General features: G+C 39.3%; 2 protein-coding genes across 3 annotated transcripts; one reads left to right on the top strand and one right to left on the bottom strand.

Moving 5' to 3' along the window:
• The first annotated feature begins 99 nt into the window (after nt 1-99).
• Nucleotides 100-3966, top strand: rbp5 (retinol binding protein 1a, cellular). Its single transcript, XM_033640459.2, has 4 exons — nt 100-470; nt 874-1058; nt 1514-1615; nt 3616-3966. Exons 1-4 carry the CDS (start codon nt 395-397, stop codon nt 3667-3669), a joined length of 417 nt encoding a protein of 138 aa, XP_033496350.1. The 5' UTR covers nt 100-394; the 3' UTR covers nt 3670-3966.
• Nucleotides 3615-20129, bottom strand: LOC117265765 (tumor necrosis factor receptor superfamily member 5). 2 transcript variants are annotated; one of them, XM_033640458.2, is made up of 8 exons: nt 19485-20129; nt 19187-19315; nt 17067-17213; nt 16885-16978; nt 16455-16531; nt 13115-13222; nt 10027-10173; nt 3615-5623 (listed from the first exon to the last, which is right to left on the bottom strand). In XM_033640458.2, exons 1-8 carry the CDS (start codon nt 19558-19560, stop codon nt 5439-5441), a joined length of 963 nt encoding a protein of 320 aa, XP_033496349.1. In that variant the 5' UTR covers nt 19561-20129; the 3' UTR covers nt 3615-5438. The 2 variants fall into 2 exon arrangements, with proteins under 2 accessions (XP_033496349.1, XP_078027782.1); XM_078171656.1 differs by having other exon boundaries at nt 16458-16531.
• Nucleotides 20130-20197: the final 68 nt, after the last annotated feature.

Below are 20197 nucleotides of genomic sequence, written 5' to 3'. Positions count from 1 at the left end.
CCCACCCACCACATGTTTGAGGTCTCCGAAGCACCGCCTCTGTCACTGATCCCTCCGAGTAAGGCATTAGGAAAGATGAATGAACCTCCCCTTCTGAATGTGGTGCTGCTGAAAAACTCTGAGCCTCAGTGAGTCACAGCTGCCTGGAAACGGTTGCATTAAAAACCAGCCTCCACCCCGAGAAGACGTCCACAGAGGAGCCGCCAGCTTGCTGCGCAGAAACAACGCGCAACAGTCTCATTTTACGCGTCCAAAAAATCCAGGCATTGTGCAAGAAGCGTTGCGTAAGTGAAACTGATATCAGATAAAAACTCTCGGAGCCAGACTTGACTCGAGGAGAAAAAGAAAGAGAAAGAAGAGGTTTCGGCTCTTGTGGAGTTTTGGAAGAAACAAAATGTCTAAACCTAATTACTCCGGCACGTTTGATCTGGTGGAGCAGGAGAATATGGAATCGTATCTCAAAGCTTTAGGTAAGACTCTCTTTGTTGCATTGGTGCAGCTTTTACTCATCTGTAACTCTTGAACACAAATCAGTTGTATTTATTAAACCCCTCCTCCATTACATGTACATTCACTTGTGTTGCTCTTTTATTTAAAAACTTGTATTACTTTGTTGCTGTGAGATAATCTTTTAATCTCCAATCATTGATTTTATAATGTGGATCATCTTCCTTTGCAGCTGCACATTAGTGAAATGAAATCACCACCTTGTCCTTTCTATGACCCCACACTAACATACACTCACACACACTCACACACTCTCAGAGGGGAGTATCCGCTCTGTCTGCACTGTGTGACAAGACAAAGCTCCCTTATTAACAAAGCAACCTTGAAGTATAGCTCATGCTGTATTAATCTTATCTCCCCTCTCAGATATTAATCTTGCCCTGAGGAAGATTGTGTGTCTGTTGAGGCCCACCAAAGAGATCACTCATGACCCGGCCACAGGAGCCATGAAGATCCGCACCATCACCACCTTCAAGAACTTCAACATGGATTTCACCATCGGAAAAGAGTTCACTGAAGACCTGGGCCCGGTGGACGGTCGCACCTGTCAGGTGTGTGTTGGTATATGTTTTTCTGAGCATGCATCCTGTCTGGACACACGTACAGGCTCGATGATACTGAATATACAGTATCATAACTTGTTACACAAGTTTGCTTTGTGTGTTTTAATTTGGAATGTATGCGGAAAGTTGACCCACCTACTGCTGTGTTTTTGTGCTGTAACCATCCCCTGCTGCTTCAACCACAGCTTGAACCTACAATGAGGGATGTGTGTGAGAAAACAGTGGGGAAAAAAAACTCCTCAGTTTGCAAATCCAGTAAGGAAACTGGTGCATGAATCTGAATTAGCAGCATTATCTTACAGTGGCCAAAACAAATGAGCACATGGAAGCAATAGAAAAGAGTTTTGAACTAATGGCAACCTGTTGGCAACGCACAAAGACTCGTGTGAGCTGCTTTACATACTAATCGCACACACTAACACGTCATCGCTGTGCTCTTGCAGACTACAGTGAGCTGGGAAGGAGACAAACTGGTGTGTGTACAGCGAGGTGAGAAAGAAGGACGAGGCTGGACACACTGGCTGGAGGGTGACAAGCTGCATTTGGTAAGGATGTATGGATGGATGGAGTGAAAGGAAGTGGCCAAAGCTGAGGGAGAAAGGGAGGGAGGATACGGAAGAAGGAAAGTCAAACACACTCAAGGGAAAAGCTGCTAAAATTGATATGCAAAATGAGGGATAACATGCAAACCAGATTAGGCTGTTGCACCACACTGTCTGTGTGAAGAAGTCCTTTTATCAAAAGTTTTGTGAAGCTCTGTGCTGCCTGAAGGGGTAAAGGTATACTTCTATGAAGGAAGGCAAACACAAAAGAGACAGAAGACTTGAATGCCACAATAACAGATCACCATGGGCAGATTATGAGACAATAGGTCCCTGGGCACAGATATGCAAAAGGCCCCACCACCTCTCCTTCACAGAAGCAAGACACACAGACGCCTCTTTGTTGTCGGTGTTTGAGTCTCTCTTTTATATGTATGTATGTGTGTGTATATATATATATGTGTGTGTATGTGTGTATATATATATATATATATATATATATATATATATATATATATATATAATTGTGTGTCTCTTTGTAGTCATCATGCATCTTTTTGTGTCTCTTTGTGACTGTTTTGTGTCTCTTTGAAGTAATTCTGTTGTCTTTGTGGTTGTTTTGCCTGTTTTTTGTTTTTTTGTCTCTTTGCAGTTCCTTTGCATCTATGCAGTTATTTTGTGCCTCTATGTGGTTGTTTTGCCTGTTTTAGTAGTTATTTTTCTGTCTTCTTTGCAGTTCCTGTGCAACTGTGTGGTCATATTGTGCCTCTTTGTGGTTGTTTTGCCTGTTTAAGTAGTTATTTTCTGCATCTTTGCAGTTCCTTGCATCTCTTTGTAGTTATTTTGTGCATCTTTGTAATTGTTTTGCCTGTTTTTGTAGTTATTTTCCGTCTCTTTGCAATTCCTTTGCACCGACGTAATTGTTTAGTGTCTCTTTGTGGTTGTTTTATCTGTTTTCATAGTTATTTTCTTTCTCTTTGCAGTTCCTTGCATCACTTTGTAGTTATTTTGTGCGTCTTTGGGGTTGTTTTGCCTGCTTTTACAGTTATTTTTGGTCTCCTCGCAGTTCCTTGCATCTCTTTGTAAGTATTTTGTGTCTCTTTAGGCTTGTTCTGCCTATTTCTGTAATTATTTTCTGTCTCTTTGCAGTTCCTTTGCATCTGTGTAGTTATTTTGTGCATCTTTGGGGTTGTTTTGCCTGTTTAAGTAGTCATTTTTATTTCTCTTTGTTGCTGTTTTGCCTGCTTTTGTAGTTAATTTCTGTCTCTTTGCATTTCCTTTGCATCTATGTAGTTATTTTGTTTCTCCTTGTGGTTGTTTTGCCTGTTTTTGTTGTTATTGTGCGCCTCTTGTTGTTCCTTTGCATCTCTTTGTGGTCACTTTGAGTTTTTCTCTGGTCGGTATGTGTTAATTTGAGCTACATTTTGCAGGTAAAGGCCAGAGGGGCCCCTCAGCCTGTGCCAGTAATCCATCAATGCTCAGCACTGAGGGAGAGCACTGGTTTTTCTAATTTTGGTTGTAAAAGAGTTTAAGCTTGTCGATAATCTGTCAGCGCTTATTAAGATTTAAAACAAGCAGCATTGTTCTGCTAATTAGCTCTCGCAGGATTTCTCATACTTCGGTTGCAGTTGGGACAAAGCAGTGCGTTGTTGACGTCCAAATTCAGGAGAGAATTGAGAAAGAAATGCCAGCGAGGATCAGGCTCTAAAATGGTGGATTTTAAAGGTTACACAAAGCAGGAGAAGGGAGCAGCGAGAGGATAATGAAGAGTGAGTGAACGAGGGGGAGCTGGAGGAGGAAGGGGGAGCGGGGTGAAAGGAGGAGCTGGTGAAAGAGTGGGAGGCGAGGTCAAAGGATGTTGGGAGGGGGTGGGGATGGAAATGTATTTTGGATCCAGTCCCAGGTTTGTGTATCACTCATTTAACTCTGCTTTGATGTGCCAAACTGTCGTATTGATTCTCACATTTCATTTACACCTCCCCTCCTTCTCTTCCTCTCTGCAGGAGATGAGAGTTCAAGGCATCGTGGCCAAGCAAGTCTTCAAGAAGGCTAATTGAAGCAACTGAAAATGTCTTTAAGTGAATTATTCTTAGTAGAATATAGTTAAGGACTTGGTTCAAGATTTGATTAATGTTTATAGTTTCTTTTAATTATAATCAACATTATTTTGAAATACTGCAATAAGACTAAGTATCTGTAAAAAAAAAAACTACTGGACATGTATATCTTAATTGTTCCTGTGTGGTGGTACTAACTGAGAAGAGAACAGAATGACTTGTGTAAACATTCCCTACATACTTCTTCATATTGCACCATCTATCTTGACCATGCTTATAAACAAACATTCCACCGTCGGACATCACTGCTGCATCTTTAATTCATCACATCATTATCCAACTTGTGTGTGTGTGTGTGTGTGTGTGTGTGTGTGTCAGCATATTTTAAAAGACAGTACACAGTTTTATAAATACTGAAAATCATTGCTCATTACAATGTACTTTTACAAGAAGACATTTCTTGGTTTAAACCAGTTCTCATGCACAATTCTCAACATGAGTCAGTGGGGTTGGAAAAAAATAAGTTAAATTAGTTTTCCTTTAAATTATAATTACAAAAGACATCATTTACATTAAAGAATAAGCGCTAGGAAATCTCTCATATTTTTCTTAATATCAGCAAATCCCATGAAAAGACCAACAATGGGTTCATCCGTCTCTCAAATTCTGACCTCCCTATGCAGTCCTACCCTTTCCCCACCGTAATAAGAGGTGATGTGGAGGGTTTTGAAAAGCAATTATCTCGTTTCTGTTTTAGAAAATGTGTAGGAAAAGTTTATTTTATCTATTACTTATAAGTGTCTCTTTCAAACTCTGTGCCAACTATTTTAAAACAATGCTTGAGTGCTGCTTGGTAAGTATTTTGTGGTGGCGTGTCATTGTATCGTGCTGGAAAAGGGGTGAAAATGAGCTTTCCCACCTGGGTGTCATATGTCTATGACTGCAGATCAAAGCCAATTCGAGCTAGAGCTGATAATTACCTGTGACAACTGCAGAGTCATTTGTCCTGGGAGCAATTACCAAGTTTAACCTTGAGCATTAAATACAAAGTGACATATTCTCAGGCAGGTTTTTGTGAAGTAGGACAGGGAGCCCATTTGTTCTTATAAATGTGTACATTAAAAAAGCCACAGATGTACTATATTGTAGTCTTCACAGATGTTTCTTAAACAGGAGTAAACAGAGTATTTGTTGGGTGCTACTTTCTGCTGTGGATTAATCAACATACAGCAGCAGCAGGACAAGCTTCATTGCCTATGCTCTTGGTGATGACATCAATGGAGCACCATTACACAAATAATAAGCTACATCTGGCTTTGAATACACATTTGTTGGAAGGACACATTCATTTTTGGTTTTGGCCTTTTCATGGGATTTGATTGAAATAAAAAAAATACAGAAACATCTTATTCTTTCATAGACACCACTAAGCTGTAGCTAAAAACCACGGACAGCACTGGTTTCACTCGTGAAGCTCCGAAGACTAATTCACATCAAAGGGAAAGCAAGTACAGAGCTGCACCAGTGTTTCATTGTAAGCACATATCAGAAATACCACTTGTGCTGAACTTCTCATTAAAGTCCTGCAGGGGGCAGCAAACTGCCAGCCACCTTTGACTCTTAAAAAAAGAAATATAAAAAAAGAAACCCTACTCTCTTGTTTTTTGGTATAAATAGGTCCAGTTAAATGTCTAAAAAGTAGTCACGGCATCTCCAAGCTGCAGAGGGACAGCTCCATCAGTGTCCCGTTACAAAAAACATTTACTTGATTATGGCACCCACTCGTCCTCCTGTGGCTCTGAGTGGGTCCTGTGGAAGTTGGTGCAATATCCAGCACTTCCATTGGTGTGGCTGGATTCGATGAAAGAAACTGAAACGTTCAGTGGAGTTATAGGATGGTTGCTGTCCACGCTGCCCACACTGTCTTGTGTGACACAACTGACCACATGATCATCTGAGGAAGGAAAAAAAAAAATCAGTGTTCAGTGTGACCATCCTCGAGAGTAATGTGACATTAAACAGGCTGAGCACTTTATTTGATTTATGACTATCTTAAAGAGGGTGGAAGCATTTATGAGCACTAAAATTAATGTAGATTCATGCTGGAGAGGAGAATGTATTTTTCACTTTAATGCACATAAGTGACAGTTCAAAGGAAAAACCAACTAAGTGTCTTTGAAACTCTGCTGGTGGGAAGAACATCAGTTTACCAAAATATGTCCCCCTATTTGGTGTTTGATGATGCTTTATAGCAGGGGTCAGCAGCAACCTTTACTATCAAAAGAGCCATTTTTTGGCATAAAAAAAAATCTGTCCAGAGCTGTGAAACATATTTGAGCCTTAAGATGAAGGTTATAGCCTATTAAGTCTAGAATAGTCCACAAGGTGGTGACTCTGCAGTGGGCTATTTCTGACTATTTGGTACCTTAAAGTAAACAAATCTGTCCATGTACGATTAAACTCTATTTTCCTTTGAGACTTTTACTTTTTGGGATTTGGAATCCATACCTCATCTGGACAGGGAGACTCAAAATGAGCCTATGCTACTGAGGTTTGGCCAAATTGATAGGAAAAGACACCGTGCCAGAGACATATGATGCACATTTAGGTTGATGAATGTTGAGTTTTTTTTAGTCGGTGTATGGGCTACACATTTTAACAGCTGGAGAATGAAAAAAATCACTTTGGGTGCGATAAACACTGATAAATGGAAATTAAAAAAATACATTCATTTACATATAATTTTTGTCAAGGCCACAGGGAGCCACTGAAGAGGGCTACATGTGGCTCTGGGGCCACAGGTTGGTTTAGAGTGCTGTCTTACACAGCTGTTGAGATCTGGTGTCTCATTTATAAACATTGGGTACGCACAAAACAAGGCCTGGAAGAGGCGTACACCACTTCCCATGCAAAAGTTGTGATCTATAAAAACAAACTTGATTGTAGAAACTTTGACCCATGCTTAGAAACATTTTGGAGACAGGAAATTGGCAACACAGATGGTGAGGTGAAAGCCTGATTGTAGAAATTGTCTAATATTTTTTGGTGCATGTCATTTTAGGCTTTTGTCTGTACATACATTTTTGATATGAATCCTCATACTGTGTATAAATGAGACCCCTGGTGAGTGTGAGGGCCACAGTGCATGATTCCCATAATTTTCATACTTGGTGAAGCCTTTGCATTCATTAAGGTTATCCATTCTTTAATTCAGGTTTTTCCTCTGATATGTCACCTATCTGTGCATCCTCCATCTTCATCCTTTGCAAAATCAATGCAGAATTGTTACAATGACAACAGAAGACACTGTACACATCTATTTATGTGTACAGTGGCGACAGGTCACTTAAGGTAGAGGGGACAAAGCTCATTCATTCATTTATATGGATCCCCATTAGTCACGACCAAGGTAGCAACTACTCTTCCTGGGGTCCATGCAAGCAAACATTACATCATAGAGTAAAACAAATATATAATTAAAAATTAAAGGCAAAAGGAACAAAATACAACCAAAAAGCAAGAAAACTACAAAACAAACAAAAAAACAAACAGACAAAACTAAGAGACTGACGACAAAATAGTCAGAAATTGTCAGAAAATAATAATAGTATAAATTATAATTATAAGCTCTGCCTGCTGGGAGCAAAAAAACGTGTGGTTGCAGTGCTACTGAAAAAAATAGACATTGATATAATTCTGGATTGATGCATGACATAAAACACACCTAATTACTGCTGTTATTTATCCTTGTTCAACAATTTAAGGTCAGTGGCTGGAAATAATAGTTTGACAGTTGTGTTGTACATCAGACTGTCGCTCACAATTAAGCTTATAAGTCACGTGACTGATTGCTGTGTCATTTGTTACGATAGTGAGTGCGGTCACCATGAACACACATTTAAGAGTCTGTCCTATAAGGTAAACTTGAGATTAAGCACCTCGGAGCCGATCAGCAACAGGATATTGTTATAAAAGATAATCAAATTTTACGTGGAGTGGTCCTCTGAGACTAAAATGGCGACCTGCGAAATTGTCAGAGAGGACGCTTTTTCTTTTAATTTCCGTGCGAGTTATTCGGAGGTGTTCCTTGCTGGTCAAGAACATGAGGAAACTTTAAGGATCTCAATCTTTCACGACAACATGGTGGAACAGGGCTTAATCGGCAGGAAGAGCTGACCTAGGGAACAACTGACAGGAACAGGTAACAGGTGAGTGCTCAGTGGGGAAATGTAAAATAATGCATTATATCATATTCTGGTTTTGCATCTCTTCAAAGTATAATGCCCTATTATTTCTCCACCTTAAACTTCCTTTGTAACCAGTGTTGGGGAGTGACTAGTTACATGTAGGCCTAATGAAATTTCAAAGTAAAATAATTGTAATCAATCAGTTACAGTTACTAAGGAAAAAAAAATGTAATTAAATTAAAATTACTAATCAAAATGTTGGTGATTTCCAAATATATCACTTTACGTAAAAAAGTTTTTATGTAGAAAAATAACCTATTTCTGGCCTTTTTAAAGTGTTATTGCCCAGTTTAACCTGCTCAGATGCCCCCTCCATCCCAGTGGACATAATGGACCAACTACTGGGTGGAAGAGGGTTATAAAATCCTCCAACCTGCACTGATGCAGTCTTACTGAGCATGCGCAATGCTGTGCTGTGTTCGTCATTGAAGAAGCTCCATACAAATAAAGCTCTATGTGACTGTCCTCAGAAATGTAAACTGTTCAAACTAAGACAGACATTAAGGATAAAACTACACCTCTCCAGTCTCTATAAAATAGTAGTTGTGTTTGTTTTATAGTAAAGTGTAACAGGAGCAAAAACAGCTTTTAAACATCAGTGAAAAAGGAAATGTTTATTCCCTTTAATGTATTCTTTATTCATTTAGTTACTCATTTATCAATTTTTATTTATTCTATTGGCAAAAGGATATAGAATATACACTATGAAAATTCAGGTAAACAGCAGCATGAATGAAATAAAAGTCATACATATACATATAAAGAACATAAAATAGGAGTAACTGAACTTTTCTCCATGGTTACCAAATATAACAGCTCCTTTACACCTCACACCTTGATGTAGGGTGTTTCATTCAGCTGTGAAGGTGACTACAAACGGACCCTAACCCCAAAACTCTGAGATGGAGTGGGACTGGGTAGGATCCGGTTTGGGAAAGGCCCAACTTTTCTAGGATGTCTAAATCTATGTTACTGTCATCTGACTCCACCCAAGTGCACAGGCTTTAATGATGGGACGTCTGTAAACCAATCAGAGTGTTTTACTTAATCTAAAGTGGACTGCAATAGAGCCACGCCCCCTTTTCCAACAAGCATGGCCAACAGTAAGGCTCCCTTCTGTCTATTATCATATTGTTAAAGTACATGATTTGTGTTTTAACTGTGTTTGATTTATAAATAAGATGTTATATTACTTATACATGTCAAAAATGAAAGATTTATAGCTTTTACTCAGGTTTTTTAAAAAAAAAAAAAAATCCTTCCAGTGGAATATGTGGGGGATGTGAGCGTCGACAGGGAAATACTTTCGTTGAAGTTTTCCAATGATTAAATCAGCTTATAGTGCGTCCTATTGATTATGTACAGTATGAATCTCAGGAGGTCTTCAACATACTGTTTTCTGGAGATACCTCCGAAATAAAGAATATTTTGACTCATGCTGATGGACACAATGCAATATATATATATGTAGGCTACAATGTGTTTTAAAGCATCACTTTATTTGTTAATATGAGTTAATCATTCATTAGAAATAAATAATGTCAATTTGTTTTGTGGAAAAAAGGTCTGTTTAGACCATTTATTGTTGTTTTTCCTATTAAGTATTTTGAGATTCTTCATCCAATGGAACGCACAAAAAAACCCTGCATAATTAAGTGTCCTAATAAATAATTATTGTTTCTTTTTCTGCAAATAATTTATGAGTGCATTTAAAGTAGAAAACCACCATAACAATATTTTTGTTTTGTGCATTTGGAACATAATTGGGTTATCAACGAGTTAAAACATTTGTTAGAAAAGTAATTCAAAAGTGCAATAAATACGATTACTTTGATGAAGTAATCTAATTAAAATAGTTGCATTACTTTTTTACTACATTTCAAAACTAACTACCCAACACTGCATGTGTCACATTTACCCAGGAACACTCGGGGGTGCAGATGTGGTTTAGGAGTAAAGTTACTGACTGTAAACCACAATGTTCTTGTCAGACCCCATCTCTGTCATTTCCTGTCATTCCTCTGCAGTCACAGTCTCTTACAAAGGCCAACAGTAAACACACACCCACACACAAACATATTTAAAGCTGCATGCATCAGGGATTTCTCACCTGAGTTGAATAGTCGTAACTTGCAGCCGTCCTCGGGGCAGCTTTCTTGGCAGTGACTGGACAGGTCTGTGAATGGTAAAGGCAGCTCCAGCTGAGTGAACGGTGCTGGAACCATGTGATCCAGAGAGACAGGAACACTGGAGCGAGCTGTCACACAGGAAGGAGAGCACAATAGGGTCAAACATGAGATTATTCAAGGATTATCTCCTATAATAATCATGATTTGTAATTATCTTATTCGGAACAAAGTACTGATAACTTGTAAGACAGAATTATAATGATTGACCCTTAGGTGGCACTATAAACTCTCAGAATCCAATATTCTGCTCTGTGGCATCAATTTTCATAGAGGTGTGAAACGTGATACTGATAAGTATCGGAACAACTTGGTTTCTAGGAAAAGTGCTTCATATGTATCCATTCATACATTAATAAATGTGAAAAAGTCAATTGTACCACAGCTCGGTGTGACTCAATTGCGAAGTGATACTCCTCCTCACATTTATCTTTTGAGTATGAAACACTCACCTCATGTAGACTTGAAAGGCGGTTGTAAAAACTTGGCAGTTTCCTTTTTCACTGCGAAAAGGAAACTGTAGAAAAGAGTCAGATTTGACTCACAGCAGATGCAATAGATTCCAATGAAGTCAAGTTTTTGGGTGGAAAAAGTTAACAACCTTCAATATAAACATGTCAGGCTGCACACTTCACTTTCTCTGATGTTCATAGACATTCTCAGTTTCTGAAAAACAGTTGTAATATGGCTAAATACACTTAATATACTTTTTCTGTCAGTATTGGAATCTATTGAAGCCACCATGAATCGAAGCTGACAGCCACGGCTTTCTTTGTGACAACCTTTCAAACCTGCTGTTTTCTGCACAGTTTCACTGCTTTTATCGTTGAACTGTTTCCATGGTGTTTGTTATTTCGCTTAGTACCTTATGTGTCATAATAGCTGTCTTTTTTCTCTACGTAGTGCAGGCTCTGTATATGTCTTCATGTTTCTAACTGCTTTTATGACTGATTATATTTTCAGTGCTTTTATTCTTTATGTCTGTGCCTTTTAACTTTTGCCTGCTCGGGGACTACAGATGAAAATGAGCTTTGGCCCCATTTCCAGTAAGCAGCTTGGTAGTGTTCAGTATGCTTTGTCATAGTTTCAGAAATGTTATTGACATGCTCTGTCCCCGTCGGAGAATGAAAGCCAGACAGAACCTACGTGGAGTGGAGCCACAACTCCAGACCCTCACGGACCCCAAAGTCCTTGCATTCATTGTGTCAGTGTGTTCATGGTAATTCCCTGCATCATTATCTGTCTTGTCCAGCAGTCTTGTATAGGAGCCCTGTGTCAGACTTTACATGCTGCCTGCTCCTAAATACATTTGCATCTTACCAAAAGAGGGACCCATAGCTAGCTTTGCACTGGCGCTGCCTAATGAGTTAATCCAGCCGCAAGAAGAGTCAAGGATAAGCGTTTGTTTAAGGTCTCCCTCCAGGCTACGCAGTTATTATATTGCTAAAAAAATATAAATTCAAAAAATTGCTATGCTACGAAAGGCAACCATGCACAGCTATCCAAAATAATTATTAGCAAATGTAATCATAATCATACATAAACTTCAAAAATTGCCATTTTTATTATTACTACTGATTCTAGCATTACGGAGTATTGTAGCTCTGCTTGTGGTTTGTGCAAATGGCTTTGTCATACCCCAGCAGAAGCTATTGCTCGACTGCTGCGGGTCGGTACAATCAATGTCAGACATTGTACTGTCTCTTTATTTCATTACATTGAAATGTATTAAAAAGTAGGAAACCAATGTCACATGGGTGTTATGTAAGCTACATCACTGTCAGTTGTTATAGTTTTTGTACAGTGGAAGTATGTTATTAAAATTGTCATGAAAAAAGTCATAAATAAGTCATAGACAAAAAGTCAGTGAGTGCACTTCTCTGTGCAGCCCTCAATTATGTGCTTGCTTCCATCATAACTTTGGGAAACCCTGATCTAAATTTTTTGTTTCAAAATGCTCTAAAATGGTCTGTTTAGCTGTTAAGTTTATGAAAGTTTCTCCTTTGGGAAATTCCCCCCAGACCCACCTGAACGGTTAGGCCACAAACATTAGATCACTAGTCAAAGGTGTTGATTGATTACAGCGCTGCCTTTTAGCATGCTTTAAGACAAAAAATATAAATGTGAAAATACTAAAAATAAGTATTTTCTGTCTGTTTTCCACAAAAACCAGGTACCTAGCAAAATTTTCTTGAAATTACATCCACTACTTCTTCTTCCATTGAGAACATTTTTTTGCAAATATGTTCTATTTCACTAGTTAACTACTGGACCATGATTTCTCCTACTTCCCCTGAAAAGCCCACTGTCAGTGGTTTTCACATCACAATGAGTATGCAGCATAGTGGACATAGCTATGAAGCCCAACCTTCTCTCGGTTAATTGTTATTTTACCTGTAAATTCCAGTATTGGCACACTGCTTCACTGGAAATACAGTGAAATGTCAATGAAATACAACACGTCAGCCAAAACAATCGGTTATGGGACTGTACCACATGCGTAGGACCTGTTTCTCAGTATGAGTTATCTGCCTGTGAAATGTGCGTCACTTTAAACCAAATAACTGTGTCAGGCAGAATATGTACAGGATGTGGTTCACCCATTCAGTTTACAATGCTCGCCGAGCTTGTTCAGCATCACGTTACATAGCTCCTTATTTAACCTTCCTGTGTTAAACGGCCTCGTAAATATTCTGCTTTTGTTATACTTCTTTTACATAAAGTAATCCTGACCGCACTTCTAAGAAAATCAGGGGTGTATATTTCATTTGACCTTAGCTGAAACGGTGTGTTTGAAAGAGATAGGCAGTGACCTTCAACTCTGCGACTTCAAAGCAAACTGTGTCTCACAGTTGTGGCTGACAACATGCACACTTACTGCAAGTGAGTGGGCATGCCTGCACGCCGCTTTGTCGCCTCTTCGGGAAGACTTTTTTTTTTCAAAGAATGAGGACAAAAGTGTGTGAAAAACAGTGATGAAACACACCTACACATGTGACGCATTGTACACACCTGCTCTGTATGACTTGCGTTTTGCCCTCCAGCAGATGAGACCAAGCAGGATGAGTGCAGTCAACACCAGTCCTGACCACAGGCCTGCAGGTAATATCCAGGGACAATCTGATAAACAAAAAGAGAGGGGATTTTAGAGGGACCTGAACAACATTTTAAACAGGGTTTTCTCCTGATTACACAATAACTTATGGGATATAACGTGGGAGTGAGTGATTACTGAACACTCCTCTTAATTTCTCATTAATAATGTTGTAAGGTAATGAATAAAATGGCTTTCTGAAGAAAAACTATGACTTTTGTGAATGAATCATCTTAATTTCATTTATATTTCACTCCATTTTTGGTAAATTATGGTCACACAAGAACGATGCGAAGTCATACTCTAGTTTAACATGTACGCACTACACGTGTTTAGGGCAAAACTTTAAACATATAGATATCACAATGAAACTTCCCCAGTTGATTATTAACATTAAGGCAACATGTTTTCTGAAACTGTATGTTTAAATATGCAAACGAACCATTATTTACTTTAATATGTATTCAATTGCATGTATTGCCAGAACAGAAATCTGAACGTTGGATAAAGCCAGGTTCAGATGTTTTGTTTATTTTGTTAACATTTTAGAGTCAAATGTTTCAACAGAGGGATTTTGGATGTCTCATTATCCAATTTTGCAGTGTTTTAGGAATAAACTGTCCTATAAATCAGGCTATGAGTGATATATGAACAAACACTTCAGTAAAAAAGAGATTTCTGCATATGAAATGAAACATTTTGAGAAAATGGCCTTGAAAGATATGTATAGTAAAATTACAAACACTTTTATACAAAAAACACTACATGTGAATAAGGTAAAGCGTTCACCTACTAAATATCATTATGAAACTTCCCCAGCTGATTACTTACATTAAGACTATTTTTTTTTTGTATAACACGTTTTCTGAATTTTTACAATTAAATATGCAAAGGAGGCATTATCAAAGTAAATATGTGCTTTTTGCATACATTCCCAGACAAGAAAATTGAACTAAAATAAACCCCTAAATGTGTATTTTGGATGTTTTCTTTGTACTAATCTGAAAGAAGACAAATTATGGAAGTGAAATGGCCCAAAATCTCAAAATTTACCAGCGCATGAAAAAGCTGTTTTCACCTTGTCAATCAAAAAGCACACCCACTGACTAACTGATTGAGCTTTTGGCTTAAGTGTGCAAGTGTTTGGCTTCCCTCTGTGTTGCCAGCACCCGCAGCTCCCCGCTCATCTGTCAGCAGGTGTTGCGTCAGCCATTTTCAGCGGATGAGCAGGGAGCTGCGGGCACTGGCCACATGGAGGGAGGTTGACCATCCATTTGCACATTCTTTCTTTGTTGCAATGACACAAATCTGGTTAAAAATTGCCAAAATTTCCCGCTAAGAGCCAAAAACTCTCAGTCACAGAAGTTGCTTGGTGTGAATGTCATCTGGGTATTGTGATGATGAATACCAGACAGTAACACAGCCCAGTGGATTGTAGTTTTATAGTTGTGCTGTAGGCTATATCAACTGTCAGCATCTGTGTTCTGTTTCTCTCTGTAAAGTCCACTGAAGGTGGAGCAGGGTATCCATTAATTTTAGGCAGCTAGCAACACGGCTTCAGGGATGGCAGTGTCGGTTTGTCCACCACTTTGGTTCAGATTAAAAAAATCTCAGCATTACTGGATCAATTGCTTTGACTGTTTTTTAAAATGTCCATCATGGTAAACATACCTGCTCAGCATCAGCATGTTAGAATTGTCAGTGTGAGCATGTCAGCATGCCAACATAAAGCATTTCCACTGCATGTTACGGCACTGCTCCACTCGACTTGCTCTGTTTTGGTTTTCCATCGGCATAAGTACTTGTTTTTTGGTACCACTGCAGTGGCAGTTCCATACAAGTTGAACCAACACTAGCAGGTGAAGTTAAAATGCTGCAGATCACTGATTGGTCTGAGAGAATCATCAGTAGCGCAGCAAGGGACATCCTGCACAAACCCGCCATTTTTAAACAACCAATCTACCTTCAACTGTGGCTGCATGTTTTTTATAACCTTGACCCACATTTGAAAAATGGTAGCCTGCAAAACAACCTGCACACTCCATTTTACACTTCAATGTACATTAGTGCAGGCATTTTTCTGTTTAGTTGGATTCAGCAAGTGTTGCGTTGAAGATAATGGGCATGTTCCAAATTGCACACATTTTCTTTTTACCTTTAGTAGGTACTGCAGCTGCCCTGAAAAAGTACGTACTGTTGCATGCACACAATCGGGACATACTACTGTCTCAGAATATTACACCCTGAACTTTGACCCACTTTCTCGTATATTTGTTACCATGGAGATAAACAAAACACCAGAGATTGAGATAAACCCAGAGAGCTCTGCTGCTGTTACTTTGCAATGTATGTAGTTTTAACTTTTAAGTTATAACTACATAGATTCTAACATATATTCACAATAGTGAAATGATTATGCATTTCTCTGGCATTGTTATTTTCGTAGTTATGTCCTTTTGGTGTTGGTAATCTTTCTGATTATTTTGTTCACTTAGACAATTAATATTACTAGGGTCAGAATAGCCAGAAAAGCATGCTGGCTTGCATAGTGCAAAATGTGGCCGGATGTAGTAGAACGTCCTGGTATTTTGGCATACTGCATTTCACATACTATGTATTGGGACATACTAAATATTTTTCTGGAACACTAAATAGTATGGTAGAATTGGTATTGGAACGCATAGTTTGTCTCTGCAGTTTCATGCAGCGTTGCTATGGCGATCATCAAGGCCCTGGTATCAAAAGTGAGTTGAGTTGAGCCAAGTCAGGCAGTGGAAACGAGGCACAGGTGCAGACTGTAGACTGTTGAGCTCTGCTGCTCAGCTCCCTCCTTTCCAACATCTTGACACCTTTCACATCATCACACATAGTTTTTGAATTGTCATTTGACACATTTATCCTAAAGGAATATTGATCACTGCAGCTTTAATGTTTATTCTCTATAAGAGCTCTTTACAGCCAGTTACAGTGGAATCATTCCCATCGCCTGTCAGGGACTTACTAACTGTAACAAGTGCCTTACATTACCCTCTTCCTTAGAAATGGTTTTCTAATCTGTACCACTTCTACTTCCTCTCACAACAACTCAGCCATGTGATGAACTGAGGTTCAGCAAAAGCTCACTGAGTCATGCAGGATAAGAGCATCCGCTAAATTGCACAAGATCTTTTTTTTTTTAAATAAAGCTAAAAGATTTTAAGATCTGAGTAGATGATACACATTTCAAACAACAGCCTAAAGGTAAAAATGGAGACCTACTACATTTGATTTCGCCACAGATGGCATCCGTGTCTCGTGTTCCTGGAGTTTTCAACACTCTTCCGTAGTCCTCACATCTGAAAACAACACACAGAGACAAGTAAATAAATATCCACATACTGTAGTGTATCTGCAACCATTTGAAAATGAGAAAATACAGTTGTTTTTTTTAATTTGGGCATGTTTGTCCCAGAAAAAGGGATGTCTGAAAAAAATTCAGAAAAGCTCAGGTATGACTTTCTCAGGTGTGGATTATATGTAGTCACAGACTGTGTGATGTGGATGTCTCTGCTCCATAAACTGATGATGTCAACCGAAACAAAAACAGTCATTTCTGCTTTGTTTCGATGGATGACTGATGAATGATTCACATCGCATTACATACAACATCCTCCTTCGGCTTTGATAATAATAACATTAATAACCTTACCTGGTATGTGGTCGGCAGGGTGAGGATGAATCTGATACGTTGCTGAAGGTCCCGTCTGGACAGGGAGCGCAGATTACGTCTTTTGTGCGAGTTGCTGCAGGAATAAATGAGTTTTTTCAGTTGCCAGTTTGTACTGTGTTTGGTAAGATGTGAATGAATGAATGATTACAAGAGGAGCCTACCTTGAACCTCAACCCCTTTACCCTTAGGGCAGGAGGTCAGTAGCAGGCAGTGGTCACATTCATCATCGCTACAGTAGAAACCATCCACACACTCACACACTGCGTTCGCCTTATCTGTACACTCCGTCAGATTCCTCTGGTTGTTTTCTGAAAGATTCAAAGACGGATATCGTTCATCTCAGAAGAGCAATCGATCTTACAGTCCTGCAGCCTGTTGCAAAAGCCCCCTTCATATTATTTTACCGTATTTCTGTAAAAAAAAAAAAATTGTGTGTGAAAACATTTGGTCCATCTTAACCGAGAATCTAAGAGAAGAGCATGGGCAGATTATGAGACAACAGGTCCCTGGGCGCAGACATGTAAAAGACCCACCAGTACTCCTACACAGAAGACACCCAGACTAGATGAGACATGCAGCCCCAGATGAGACAAAACAACCACAAAGACAACAAGAGATGCAAAACAAGGAGACAAAAAATAACCTTTTGTTTCTCTTTGTAGTTTTCGTGTAGTTGTCTCGTGTTATTTTGTGTCCTTGTTGTTACTTACTGAGTGTCTGTGGTCATTTTGTCTCTTTACAGTACGTTCAATTTTGTGTCTCTTTGTTTCTCTGTTGGGTAGTTTTCTGTCTCTTTGTGGCTGATTCGGTGGATGCTCTGTCTCACTTTTGCATCTCTTTGCAGCTGTTTGATTGACTCTTAAAAAAGATGCTTACACTCACATCAAACAGAAGCTTATGTCCAGAGGCTTGTGCCTAGTACGTCGGCTCAGTAATCCATCCATAGGAAAGACGTTGATGTATTTTGTACAGATTGTAAAGTCCTCTGATACAAACTTGTAATTTTAGGCTACATAAATGAAATTAACTGGACTTGACCTTACAGTAGATCACAAAGTTAATCTTTTCACAAGCAATTTCTCCTGTTATTTCCACACTATAAAACATTTAAAGCTGGTTCAACTTAAAAACCAAAGTTCCCCTGCTGCTTAAGAAATGTGACATAACAGAATTAAACTTGAATAACTACCTTTTCTCATTAGTTGTGAAAATACAGTACAAATTGTTTTAAGGCTGCCTCAGCTGCTGATTTGTACCAGAATTAGGTTTAACTTTGTTTAATGAGAAGTGTATGGGGGTTATTACTTTCAAGGTTGTTAAAATCATCTTTTATTTATAGACTCTGGCACTTCATTGGAGCTACGAGATGTTAACACTGAGTAAAGTCAATCAAAAACCCAATTCCATTTCATGTTTTTACTCCTACCCATTATTTCCGAGTGAGACCATTCCCCTCGGAGCAAAGTTAGAAGGGAGAGTGGTTGAAATTTTCCCTTAAACCCTTCAAAAGCCTCATATGTCATCACTAGTTGTCAATGCTACCATTTACGTAAACAAATGTCACTAGTGTTGAGACATTGCCAGCACTGGCTATGTCTTGTAGTTAGCTACTGCAACATCAGCATGCTAGCACTTTCTTTTCTTAGGCTTGTTATAAAGAAAAGGGCCATAATACACTGAAACAACACAAAACTAAGATAAGTCTCTTTTAACAAAGGAAATACATTTGCTACTTTCTTTTGTTGTTAGTGCAGCCATCTTTCCACTGATTTCTCATGTTGGTTTTGAGTGTGCCTCTGAAAACCCTTTGTTTGGGAGGCCATGTAGCCCTGACACTTCACAAGAATCGGTACACCCTACCCCTAAATGTGAACGTGCAAAACGAAGGGGTAAGGGCTAAGCGGTAGAGGCAAGGGGTGTATCGGGTTTCTGACATACTTGGTGTCCTTCAAAGTTTTGTATCTCAACTAATACTTGAAATAGCGTCAGACAAATTGTGAACAAAGTTTGGTCACACAGAATGAGTTATGTAACGACTGACCCCACCGGTAGGTAAGTGAGGTTTAATGGGTTAAAAGTTGAAAAGAGGAAGATGTTTAAGACACGGATTTGTGACGCTGTTCACATGAAGAAACAATAGCAAAACATATATTTGTACTCTATAAAAAGGCTGCAGGGGGGGGAAAGAGGAAGGAACTGTGTCGGTTTTACAGAAAAAGTATGTGTGTGTGTGTGTGTGCATATACAGTACCCGACTGTGTGTATGTGTGTGCTGACTTACTGTGACTGCAGGTCTTGCATTGATGACATTTAGACAAGTAATTTTCGGTGTCTGTGTAACCCCCATTCCCACATTTGGCACACACTGTCCTCGGCCGTGTGCTGCCACACCTCTCTTTCATGTACTGTCCTGATGAGAGTTGAGAAAACAGATATACAGAAGAATCAGACGTGATGCAAATACTGCCTGTGAGGAATGCTCCGACAGTAACAACTGTGTCATAGTGTGCTCAGTCCTGTAAAGAAGTCTGATATCCAAAGAGGAAGGAAATGATAGAAACTTTAAGGTGTTGACTGACCTGCAGCACAGCGATCACAGCATAATCCATCAGCTTCATTGGGGTACTCGTCTTTTGAGCAATTCAGATTAGCCATTTGTTGCCCATGCGATTACAAGTCCTCCAGCTTTGTGTTGATTTTGCACGAGCGTCTTTCTGTACACTCCTCCTCTGAACCTGGGTCTGCCTTTGAAATGACGGCTGTTAAACTTATCTCAGCTCAAAGAGCATCACTCAGGTACTCCCTCTCTTTTCCCTTTCTCTTTCTATGACTCTCTCGACTCTCTTTCTGCTGTCTGGACGGTCTGTGACTACAGTTATGTTTCCCCTCCTCACTCTGCCCTACCTACTTCTCATGTCTTTTCTGATCCTACACAGTGGAAAACCCCAGTGACCCTAATCTGCTGTTTTCCCCTCTGTCTCTCTTTCTCTCTCTCAGTCTCTTTCTCTGTGTCTGTCTCTCCCCATTTCCTTCCTGTCTTAGCCCTCACTGCAAAGTAAGCTATGCGTGTGTTTCCGTATCACTACAGGACCAAAGAGCTGATTTTGGCACTCTTAACTGCGCATAGCAAAGCAGCACAATGAGACATTTCCTCTCTCCGCTACACCCTTTCCTTTCAGTCCCTCTCCATTGTTTTCACTGGACCTTTGTCCCAGTGGCGCGGGGATATTGTCGAGCTAAAATGGCAGAGATTTTGTAGTGACAGTCAATCTGAAAGGCTTTGGTCTGTGTC

This window comes from Epinephelus lanceolatus, chromosome 10 (genome assembly GCF_041903045.1).
Source record: "Epinephelus lanceolatus isolate andai-2023 chromosome 10, ASM4190304v1, whole genome shotgun sequence".
Lineage (NCBI taxonomy): Eukaryota > Metazoa > Chordata > Actinopteri > Perciformes > Serranidae > Epinephelus > Epinephelus lanceolatus.
The sequence above is the reverse complement of the archived record's forward strand: the minus strand, read 5'-3'. Positions and strand labels throughout refer to the sequence as shown.